Consider the following 12,514-nt stretch of genomic DNA (forward strand, 5'->3'; position numbering starts at 1 on the left):
TTCAGTGAGAACACAATAATGTAATTTTGTTCATCAAGTAAATTCATGGCACAATATTTCTCAACTCTGAAATCTAAGAAATGAATCTTTTATATTTACATTGCCATTCTCTTAGTTTCTTAATTTTATTTTTTGATGCAGAATATAATGTGGCTGTGTTTGTGACCAATCAAATGACTGCTGACCCAGGAGCAACTATGACGTAAGCTCCAATATTCTGCTTTTGTTATTTCACAAGGGTTAATATCAAAAAGGTTAGAGTGTAGAATAGGAAATGATTCCAAAGTGATCAGTCTTGATGTGGGCACAAATATATCACAAATCACTTTTTGCACAGTGCATATTAATTCATAATTGCAGGTAGCACTTATTATCTAGACCTGTTCTTCTCTAGTTCTTTATAAAGGAAAGCAATAGTTTAACTATGTCCAGAGATACCTTGGCCTTCATTTTGTCTAGGATTATAATGCCATTGGAGGACAATAAGGAAAAGACCTTAGGGAAATAAAAACTTATATTCCAGATTTATGAACTGTCTCTGTTGCGCTAAGCTGTTAGCCTAAAAACAAAAAAGCAGGCTCTCTACAGGATATACATGAGGTATATTTATAAGAGGTCCCATGAGACAAGTGTCATGTTTGAAGAAACAATTTAAGTCCACACTAGGCATATTCAGAATTTGTTGAAAGCATTGTGCACATAATATACATTTTGATGGCTCTGCTTAAAAGTTGGCAGTGAAAGTTAAGTAGGATAGCAAAAAGGAAAATTTGAAGAAAAGTTAGTTGCCACCATAAAAATTTTTGAGCATTATGTATCTGAATAAACAATCAAAATAACCCTGAATCCATGTAAAAAGATATTTTTTCTTTTTTTCTTTTTTTAGGGCCACACCCGTGGCATATGGATATTCCCAGGCTAGGGGTCAAATCAGAGCTGCAGCTGCGAGCCTACGCCACAGCCACAGCCACACAGGATCCTTAACTCGCTTAGCAAGGCCAGGGATCAAACCCTAATCCTCATGAATAGTAGTTGGGTTCTTTTCCACTGAGCCACAATGAGAACTCCTGACACTGAAAAAGGGGGGGATCGCTGACTCTGGGGGTGGAAGAACCTTAGTGATCATGAGCCTGGAATCACAGAAGGGACCTTGAAGGAACTGCCAAGCATTTCTCTGAGGCCTCCCCATCTCCTACGGGCCAGGAAGGGGAGGCCCTGTCCTGTTCCCTCTCCACCCTCCTTGTCACAGCCCCAGCGTGGGGTGGGTGGCAGGGAGAGAAGGAAGGGGATGTCAGGTGGGGGCAGGGGGTGTATGAGGGTATGGGCTCACCAAGCGGACAGCCTGCCCCATTCCGACTAAAAAACCCCTTTCTGGCCTAATTCTTGTAGGTTCATCCTTTTTTTTTTAGGGCTGCGCCCGCAGCATATAAACATTCCCAGGCTAGGGGTCAAGTCAGAGCTGCAGGCTAGGGGTCAAATCAGAGCTGCAGTTGCTGGCCTATGCCACAGCCACAGCCACAAAGGATCCTTAACCCACTTAGCAAGGCCAGGGATAGAACCCTAATCCTCATAGGGTTCTTTTCCACTGAGCCGCAATGGGAACTCCTGACACTGACATTTTTGAGGAGCACAGGCCAAATGTTTTTCAGAATGTCTCTCAATTCGGAGTTGATTTTTTCCTCATTATTTAAAATGTTAGGAAAACTATATAAATGATGTCATGGTCTTTTCCATATACATATCGCGAGGCTCACTATGGCAGTTTGTCATTATTGGTGATGTTAAGTTTGATCATGTGATTCAGCTGGTGTTCATAAGATTTCTCCAAGATCTTTTCTTCTTTGCAATTAATAAGTAATTTGTGGGGTGATACTTAGACTTGTATAAATATCATGTTCTACAGTAAGTTTTCACCCATTGATTTTAGCATCCTTTGGAGACTCTTGTTTAAATAAATTATTATGCTGATGGTTGCAATATGAAGTTCTATTACTTTAAAACTAAGTGCATCATTTAGTAGCAGATAAATCAGTCATATATATATATATATGAATATATTTGACATAATATTGTAAATTCTGTAAATTACATTGAAATGAATGTATATCTCTTTAGGCATTTTTTACACTATTCCTAAGAGTATTGCTAAATCTTCTGCAGTTCCATATCGATATAATCCTCACTTTTCAATACCCCCTTATGAATACTTTCTACTTGACTACAGGAGATTCCAATGGGGAAAGTATTAACTACACGAATATTATGAAGCAAGTTAAAAAGACTGAGGTGGGGGAAATCAATCATTTATTCATTCAGTATATATTTATTGAAAATCTACTATGTATCAAGATTTTGGGAACTCACTAGTCAACAAAAGAGATTGGGTGCCTTGCCTCCACTAGGAAGAAATAAATGATGTCCATTTAAATCAAAACTTTAAAGGCTTGGTAGGTCATGCATGTCTGTAGTCCTTGAGGGGTTAAGGCAGTCTTCTCTGTTTCATAGGGTGTCTTTCATACACAGGACATGAAGTACTTCACAGAATAATTTTAAACTGAAGAGAAATGGAAGATTTTTAAGGCTCACTTTAAAAAGAGAAAATGACTCATTGGCTCAGAGGGAGGAAGTGGGTTGCATTCAAATAAAACAGTACAAGTTAAAGAGCAATGTTCTTTCTTCAGGGGTTGGGAGGCAGCACCGAAGAGGCCAAAACTGTCGATCTAGAGTTAGAATTCAAAGGCAGTCTGTGGAAATTAGGTCAGATAGGGTTTGTTCTTTTTTTTTCCTTATATTTGTAGAAAGTTTCAAAAAGAGTAAAACTATTTTGAATTGACTCCAATAAGAGAAAAATAGAAAGGTGACAGAAGGAAATAATTGAAGAAGTCAGAGAGGGGAGGAGATTTATAATGAAGTAAGTAAGAAGATAACAAAGGCTAATATTTTTTTCTGGGTGAATCTGTTTTGAAACTGCATCTCCTCCACCGAGACAAGTTCTACAGAAACAAGTTTTACCCTAGTTGGTATGTTCTAAAGTATATTATAACAATACAAATTAAATGCATGTGCTATAAAGCACATAAATTGCCACAACTAAATTAAAAAAGAAAACAAGACAGCTTTAAACTAAAGGATTTCAAATGATATAAGAATACAAAGAAAATATCTTTGTTTCTCAGTGTTAAGGAACTCCAAGCTGTAGCTCTCCTGGAGCCTGTCAGAGAAATATCACTATAATTGGTATGAGTCCCCAAGTACACTGACAATAATTGAGGCTTATATCCCATGCATTATACTTGATGCCACATCATGTTAAAAAGGAACAAAATTATAGAGGCAGGGAACTGCCATATTATACAGAAGAGCAGTAACTCCTAGATGAGGTTTACAGATACAGATTTTAGAACTAGAGTAATCCAGAAGGCCTGGAAATTAAAAAAAAGTATCAGCCTGTAAAGCTTTATGTCAGGGCAAATAACAAATTAAGCAAAAATTAGACCATGATGTTATCACCTACTTCATTTGGGTATTTGTTTCCCTAAAACAAAAAGTAATCTTAGAACATTTGCAGCCTTGTAAATGTGCAGTTTATTCATTAAGGACATCACTTACTGATTCTACATCATTAGTATAAATTAAGAGGCGATATAGCTAGAGAAACAGCATTAAACCAAGGTTACTAGCATGGTGACCTTGTGTAACACTTAAATTATTGGGATGGGCACTCAAGGTATGTGGAAGTTCCCAGGCCAGGGATCGAACCTGTGCCACAGTTGTAACCAGAGCCGCAGCAATGACAATGCTAGATCCTCAAACTGCTGAGCCACGAGGTAATTCCAACATTCAAATTATGTGAATTTTACTTTCCCCTCCGTTAAAATTAAGAGCACTTATGTTTATTGGTTGCTTACAATGTACCAAGTAACTTCATGTATCATCTTATATAATAATTATATCGCCCCAACATATCTCAGCCTCCCTGGGCTTCCCTGTTCTTTGAAGCCAGTCTCAGTATATTGCTGCATCTCTCCCACCTCCCCCTGCAAAAAAACAGAATTCCATCCTCAAAATTTTGAAAAATGTGTAGATTATTCTGCATAGTTTGGGAGGAAAGGGGGGTTATTTAACAAAACTTCTTAAACATTCCTTTAAAAAAAAAAAACCATCTCTTCTTTTTTACCAAAATCCTTTTGACAGTATTCTCTCTTTGTCTTCCTCTAATCTCAGTGCATCCTCCTCATTCCTGGATATGTTCACTTATCCTTTCTCTCAGTGGATCTCTTCTCAAAAATTCCACCTTTAAGCTTAGCCCCTAGCAAGTCAAGAGTACCGGGAGTACCAATTGTCCCTCAAGTCTGCCCTTGCCCCAACCCTTCAGGTTCTCCACTCTAACCAGTGTTTGAGGCAGACACTATTATTATTCCTAATTAATAAAGGAGGAAACAAAGGTCAGAGTACCTGCTTGCTTAATCACACGGTTAAAAAACAGAAGCCAGGATTTGAACCCAGATATCTTTGACTTCAAAGTTGACTTCAAAGCTCTTTTAGTCTCACTGTGCTACTCTTCCCATCTCACTCCCATGCAGATATCACCTGTCCTACCATCACCATAATCCTGTACTTCATGACCTTTGCACCCTAACTTGAAGTTGGGAGGTCAGGTTATTCTGGGTCCTACTGTCAACAATATAACATGCTATATCTTGTTCAGCCTGGGGGGGGTGGTAAATGAAACAATCTTTTCTGGGCCCTCTTTATTACTAATATCCACCCCCTTCTCTTCCTCCTTTTCATCATCCTCCCCCACACCTCGAGAAAAGAAGGAAAGAAGAGAAGAAAATGTAAAAGAAAGAGAAATAAGGAGAATAGGCTAAAGAAGGGATGTGGGTGGTTTTCTGAGGCTGTTTTTACTTGGTCAGAAATAGAAGTAAATTAAAGCCCTCTAAAAGAATGTGGAATGCTATTATACCTTCTTGTACTTTACCTCAAAACTTGTTTATAACTGCTAGAATACTCAAGAATTTCAAAGAAACTTAAAGAAAAGGTTCTTGATTAACATGTCATTAAAAGAGTGACTGTCTTAATTAAATCATTTAGTTAAATGATCATAATTACCATTTATCGAATAGCTCTATGTGCCAAGATTACTGTAAGGGTAAAGCTAATGTATATAAATGACCTGGCACAGTTCCTGACATGTAGTAGGCTCCCAATGAGTTGTATTAAATATATCTTGAATCTTCACAACAGCCCTAAGCAGTAAGGGGGTTGGGGGGGGTGGTTAGCCACACCCACAGCATGCAAAATTTCCCAGCCAGGGATAGAGCTTGTGCCATAGCAGTGACAGGCTGTATTCTTAACCCACTGAGCCATCAGGGAGCTCCATAAGGGTTTTTTTGTTGTTGTTATTCCGATTTTACAGTTAAAGAAACTGAGATTCGTAAAGGCAAATAATTAGCTAAAGGTAATATAGATAATAAATGTTTGAGTCAGGATTAGGAAAGCAGGTAATTATAATTGCCCGTCACTGCGTTAATGCCTTACCTAAATTATTTCATTTCATTCTTACAACTACTCTACCAGTTAGGCACAGTTATAATCCCCTATTTAAAATGAAGAAACCAGAATTCCCAGGTGAGTCAGTGGGTTAAGACTCCAGCTTTGTTAGGCTGTGGCTTGGGTCACAGTTGTGGCACAGGTTCAAATCCTGGCCTGGGAACTTCTGCAAGAAAATTAATAAAGTAAAATAAAATAAAATTAAGAAATAGACACTTATAATGATTAAACAGTTTTCCTAAGGTCACATTGGCTGGCTGATAAGCCAAAATTTGAAACCAGGTCTAACTCCAAAGCTCATATACCACATAGCACATTAAGTCTGTAAGCCTGGGAAAAGGTTAACATGCTGTCATTGGAGAGGCTTTGCAGGGATGTATCCATTATTCTGGTGAGTTGACCAGAGTTCAGGACTCTCAGCCTTACGGACAGATTTGTTTTGGTCATCCTACTGAGAACAAATCCATCTCTCAGGGGTAGACTCATTAATCAAACTCATGAGACTCAATGAAAGATCAGAGGGCCAGTTTACTGATAAAGAAAAAGGTAACTACTTTTGAATTTCTTGTGATCAGTGCATTCTCTCTTTGTATGCAGACATCTATAGGCATCCAAATTTTAATCCAATGTTGTTTACTAAATGTGGAATCCAAGCAAAGGGAAATAATTAGATGAGTTAGAAGAATATCTGCCTCACTGAGTCCACAGTGAGGACTCAGTACATCTTGGGGATTATTATTGTTAATACCCATCCACACCAGAGCAGCGAGGAATCTTGAATCTCCTAAACGTATATGAAAATTTTTCTATGTGTACATATGTGCATTTTCTGGGGAAGAGTCTATATCTTTCATTAAATTATCAAAGTGTTAGTGACCTACAAAAAAAAATTTAAGAGCCAGAAATTCTTCATGAAGTTCTACTCAGAATCCTAACACTTTGATGGAGCAAATAAAATATGAATTGGCTTGATATTCTCCAAGCATGTTGCAAGGCTCTTATGCTATGTTGCAATCTGTTTTGATTAACTATAACCTCGTACATTATAAGTCACCTTTTTAGGACTTCTTCCCCCTCATATTATCTTTCCCATATGATTTATTAGCACTTTTGCAGATCCTATAATTTATTTACCATTTAGTTCATTCAAAATCATCTGCCTTTGGAAAGGACATTCTTAACATTCAGGCTCTTCATCTGGAGTAATTGGTTATGAGCAGTAGTTCCTGTTCTCTTTTGTGCATAGGGTACCACATTGGTGAGAGCAAACAGTAATTTGCTAAAGAAAAAACATAGCCATGTATCTGAAAGCTCCAGATTCCTGCTCTTAGATTTAGCTGTGGGGGGGTGAGGGGAAAAGGATGGCTTCCATTAGGGGGAAATCCTGCCTCCTTTTACATTTCCCTTTCTGTCAGAACACCCTTTAAAAGCTCCTTGAATTACAGCTTCTTTGAAGATTTCACAAATCTGTCTAACAGGATCTAATTTGGGGGAGACTCAAATTGTTCTCTCTTTTATATCCATTCAGCAATATTCAGAGTTCCCCTGTGGCACAGTGGGTTAAGGATCCAGCATTGTCCCTGCAGTGGCTTTGGTCACTGCTGTGGTGTGGGTTCAGCCCCTGGCCAGAGGACATCCATATGCTATGGTGGGGAAACACCAACAATATTTATTGAGTATCTTATAAGCACTTTTCAAGGCGCTGGAGTTACAAAATGAATAAGGATTTAGAGTATAGTTGGGGAATGAGACTCATGAATTAAAAATTATAATGTAGCGTGTTTTTTTTTTTTTGTCTTCGCTCAGGGCCGTATCTGCAGGATATGGAAGTTCCCAGGCTAAGTGTCAAATCAGAGCTAGAGCCACCAGCCTACACCACAGTCACAGTCACAGCAACACGGGATCTAAGCTGCACCTGCAACCAAAACCACACTTCACAGCAATACCAGATCTTTGACCCACTGAGTGATGTCAGGGATCGAACCCAAGTCCTCAGGGATCTAGTTGGGTTCATTACCACTGTGCCACAGCAGGAACTCCAAATGTGGCGTATTTTTTTGTTTGTTTGTTTTTTGGGGTTTTTTTTGCTATTTTAGGTCCACACCTGTGGCATATGGAGGTTCCCAGGCTATGGGTCGAATGTGAGCTATAGCTGCCAGCCTACACCACAGTCACAGCAACGGTGGATCTGAGCAGTGTCTGCCACCTACACTACAGTTCACAGCAACACTGGATCCTTAACCCACTGAGTGAGGCCAGATCAAACCCACATCCTCATGGATCCTAGTCGAGTTTATCAACCACGGAGCCACAAAGGGAACTCCTTTTTTGTGTGTGTGCTTTAATAAAGGAATGTACATAGTCATATGAGAGGACAGGGGAGGCAGACTCTACTTTGTTTCAGGGTATGTTATCCATGGGGTGGGGGTGGGGTGAGAGGACTGGGGGGTCTGGACCTGATCTCCCTGTCCCCATATGTAGGGAGCAGAGAATAAGAAGGAGAAGTTGAAGGAGTGTCTTCTTGACAGCCCTTCGAAGAAGCAGGCAATGTCATCCAAGGCCAGGGAACAAGAACAGAAAAGGGGGCTTAAGGACACCACTGAAGGTTTGGTAGAGAGGAGATGAAGCTAACCATGCTCACACAGAAGAATTACTTGTCAATATTCTGAGACTGTCTGTGAGAAGCATTGACATAAAACTTCTCTCTGCCCATTTAGCAAACCCTCACTCTCCTTTCTTGTCTCCTTCTATGAAGACATAGAAATCTCTTAACTAGTCTGCCTTCTGTGGAAGTACCTATCTTTCTGAAAATTGCAATATTCTCCTTGGAATTTTTATAACTTCCATGTCTTAAGTTCAAAAAATATTTTTGAGTACCCCTGTGTGGCCGGTTTGTACAGAGATGAGTACAATGCCATCTGCCCTGAACAAGCTTAGCAATAGGTAATAGAAGAGGGGTTGAGGGGGAATATAATATGCGAATAATAGCAGCACTAAAGGCATAACATGAAAAAAAATGTGATAAGCATAAATACAGTGTTTGCAAGTTCAGAGTTCACAGCCCAGTTGAGAATATCATCAGGCCCTCAAGCAGCCTATCTACATAGAACATGGGATTCTTTTAAGGCTTTAAAGAACCACCCATAATGGAGGGTGATGTAGGGGGTTTAGAGTTTTTCCCTTAAAAAGAGTGGCATTGATTTGTAAGTATTATAAAGACAGCTCATCTCTACCTATTTCATCCAATTGAGATGGCTGTATTGCTTTATTACCCTTTCAGCTGCCTAAGTAAAGCAACTTAGTCTTCTGACTTCTTAACTCCTGTCAGTCTCAACTGCCTCGCTGCTACTTTCTGGATAGTGATTTACTCCAAAACTAACACTCTGTTCTTGTTCTCACATTGGACCTGCTGAATCTTAACCATTCCTATCCAACCCCAGCCAGCTGGTCCTAACCTCTGAGCCATTTAATCAAGCAGCAGTTTATATTAGCTGACTCCTTTACCAGAGAGGTCTGTATCCCCACCAGCCTACAGTCTCTTTAATCTCATGTCAATCAGCCACGTCCTCACTACACCTAGCCTCATGCTTACAGGAATCCTGAACTTCATGGAGCAAGCAGAATTTGAATTTACTTGCAACTTAATTTTCCCAGAGCTAATGCTATTGTACTATGCCAAAATTTATTCTAATCAAGTATAACCTGTTAGTTTTATGCTCAGTTCCATTTATTGATGATTTTGAAGCCTAGGTTTTATTCTACAACAAAGAGATGATCCTGTGGGGATTTTCCTTCATTCTATCGATATGGTATATTATATCAATGATTTTCCTATGTTGAACTATTCTTGCATTCCTAGAATAAATTCTCCTTGGTCATGGTGTATAATCCTTTTGATATGCTGCTGGTTTGCTGGTATTTTTCTACCTAGGCTTTTTTGAAGGGCTTACTAGGGTTACCCTTACTAGGGTACTTCTACAGAGTATCCCCTGTGGTGCAACGTATCTCTAGAGCGCTGGGACACAGGTTCAGTCCCTGGCCTGGCACAGTGGGTTAAGAATCAGGCAGTGTAGGTCACAACTGTGGCTCAGATCTGATCTCTGCCCTGGGAACTGCATATGCTGCAGGGCCAGAAAAAAAAAAAAAGAACCTTTTGCTTCTTGCCAAATGAATGTTAGTCTCTTAGTGAGTATATCTCTCAAGAGTGTCAATATTTTTAACTACCTTGCAATCATAATATATTTTTTTAATCTAATCATTGTAAGAGCTTAACTTTTATGTATCATATTTTAGAAGAATAAACTTTAGATATCAGCAATAGAGATATTTCTCAAATTATTCTCACTGCAAATACATAACCAGGAGAACATTGAACACTTCCAGCATACAGTTAATGAATAAGAAGGAGGTTCTCAATCTGCTCTCATTTGCATCGTAGCATCATGAGGGAGGGTTGGGTATTTCTTATTCATTAGACTAGAATACTGCTTGACACACAGTAGGCCGTTAATAAATATTTGTGGTAATGAATGAATGAATTCAATATTTGTATTTTGTAAAAAAAAAAATTGCTTAACCCCAAGAATTACCTTAAGGTAATGAATAATGTTTTATTTGTGTTTTTATTTTTAAAAAATCAAACAAAACATGAACTATTTGTCATAGAAATCTCAGAAGCCTAAACTGAATGGCAATGGGGTACATAGCAGTTCCAAACCCTACTTCATGCCCTAGTTTGTGAACAAGCCTCTGCTTGTTTAGAATACTCACCTACCCTATCCCCTGCCATCCCCCACAGAAAAATTGCCTTGTAATTACAGGTATTACTGTGTATAGGCCATATGATGAAACCTGAAAAGACATTTTATTAATTCAGGTTTCAGGCAGACCCTAAAAAACCCGTCGGGGGACACATTCTGGCTCATGCTTCAACAACAAGAATAAGTTTACGAAAGGGAAGAGGAGAACTGAGAATTGCCAAGATTTATGACAGGTAAATATTTTCTTAATCAAATTCTTATGCATATGGCGTTAAATAGAATTGCCTCTCCTGAACGAATATAATTATTCCATTGGCAGACACTACATGCTTGAATTTTCTTCTCAAAAAGTATTCAGTTCATTGGAAAGGCCCTGTTATGTCCTAGATTCTAGGATTCGGGGATTTTGTTGACAAATAAACTTGGTCCCTGAGCTTCCAAAGCTTATAGTGAAGCTAGATAATAAAATAATTAATTCCGAATAAGGTGAGGTAAGTCCAAGAAAAGTACAGCCGTGTGATAGGAATGTTCTTTCCGCCAGTTTTCAGGTTTCAGTTTAAACATCACTTCCTCAGGGAACCTTTCCCTGGCCCTTATATTCTAGGCTAATTGTCTTTATCACACTTTATATTCTTTCACAGTACTTTACTTTTTTAATAATAATAAGCTTAATACATGTTTACAGAGAAGCCTATTACATATCAGCTGTTCTAGATTCTGGGGATAGAGCAGTAAACAACAAAAAAGACAAGGCTCTGCCCTCATGGAGCTTATGTTCCACTGGTAATGATTTACGTAACATATGTCATACCCACTAGACAGTAAATACCCTGAGGAGAAGGACACTGTTCTCGTGCTCACCACTGTATTCCTAGTGCCTGGGACATAACAGATCTACAATATTTGTGACTAACCAAGTAGCCAATCCTGGGCAACAAGGCAAAGATTTGTAATAACTCTTTACCCTTGAGAGGGAAAAATCAGCCAAGAAGAAATCAGATGAGTTCTTAATCTGGTTTTTGCTATGAATCACAGTACTTATTATGTATTGTCATTGAATAAATATTGAATAATCAGTTCCTCCTTCTATCTGGTTTTTATTCAGACCATTTCTCTTTTCATCACTGATCTCTATGGAAGATTATAATGCATATGCAAATGCTATGTTTGTGAAACTTCAGCAGTCTCTAGAAAGTTGTTACAAATGTTCTTTGTTGAATTAAACAGAAGGATTGTTTCATCTCTTTACTAAAATTTTTTGGTCTACATCTTGGATAGATTGCTGTGCTTAGAACTTTCCCAAACATTTTTCACTCTGAATTGTAATCAACTGGTTATATGTACATCTCCCTCACCACAGGGACTGAATCTGGTTCACTAATGTCCCCAGCACCTAGCATGGTACTTGGCTCATGGTGAGAGCTCCATAACTATTTGTTTTATTTTTTTATGGCTACACCCACAGGTATGAAGTTCCCCAGCCAGGGATTGAATCCGAGCTGCAGTTGCAACCTGTGTCACAGCTGTGGCAATGCCAGATCCTTTAACCCACTGCACCAGGCAGGGGGTTGAAACCGTGGCTCTGCAGTAACCCGAGCTGCTGCAGTCAGATTCTTAACTCACTGTGCCAGAGAGGGAACTCCACTATTTGTTGAATTAACAAATGAATGAACTCTATCTATATGTTCAATCAATTGTGTATTTCATCAAGTCCTCCAAACTTGTAGGAGCAAATAACTCCTGCAGTTTTTATAATCCTAAGAGAATACTAGGGTTCTTCAGATTCAACAAAGGATAATTAAAATTATTATAGAAATTAGTTATATAAAATTTCCATAAGTTTGAATAAAAATACTAAACTAGTCAAATGTCAAAACTTAGTTTGCTGTGCAGCTTGTACCCTCTTCTTTCTGGTCCCAAAAGATTTTTCATAAAGAATTCTCTTGACTTTAGAAAAAACTTTTTGGTAGAGAAGATTATGATGAATAAGAATCATCAAGAAAATGACAGCTAACACTTATTGAGTGGCTACTATGTGCTAGGCCTTGTGCCTAGTGCTTTATTTTTTCTCATTGTTTTAAATGACCACCTTAAGAGACAGGGGTTATTGTCCCCATTTTACACATGAGGAAACCAAGGCCCCAAGTGGTTAGGTAACCATTGCTCCTCTGCAGTCTATATGTATGTATGTATGTATTTTG

General features: G+C 38.6%; 1 protein-coding gene and 1 long non-coding RNA gene across 5 annotated transcripts in view; one reads left to right on the forward strand and one right to left on the reverse strand.

Annotated features, from left to right (window-relative positions):
* Positions 1-12,514, forward strand: part of DMC1 (DNA meiotic recombinase 1) — a 112,058-nt gene that overhangs the window by 92,930 nt on the left and 6,614 nt on the right. For all 3 annotated transcript variants that reach the window (XM_084955290.1, XM_084955291.1, XM_005655492.3), the window contains 2 exons: positions 142-202; positions 10,430-10,546. In XM_084955290.1, coding sequence (XP_084811416.1) covers positions 142-202; positions 10,430-10,546 — 178 coding nt within the window. The remainder of the gene's footprint in view (positions 1-141; positions 203-10,429; positions 10,547-12,514) is intronic.
* LOC110260646 (uncharacterized) overlaps positions 1-12,514 on the reverse strand; it is a 102,967-nt gene that overhangs the window by 68,310 nt on the left and 22,143 nt on the right. The window lies entirely within an intron of this gene.

The sequence above is a fragment of the Sus scrofa genome, chromosome 5, assembly GCF_054392235.1.
Source record: "Sus scrofa isolate SSC_HxYL_T2T_F1_AM1 chromosome 5, Sscrofa_HxYL_maternal_Yorkshire_Landrace_v2.0, whole genome shotgun sequence".
Classification (NCBI taxonomy): domain Eukaryota; kingdom Metazoa; phylum Chordata; class Mammalia; order Artiodactyla; family Suidae; genus Sus; species Sus scrofa.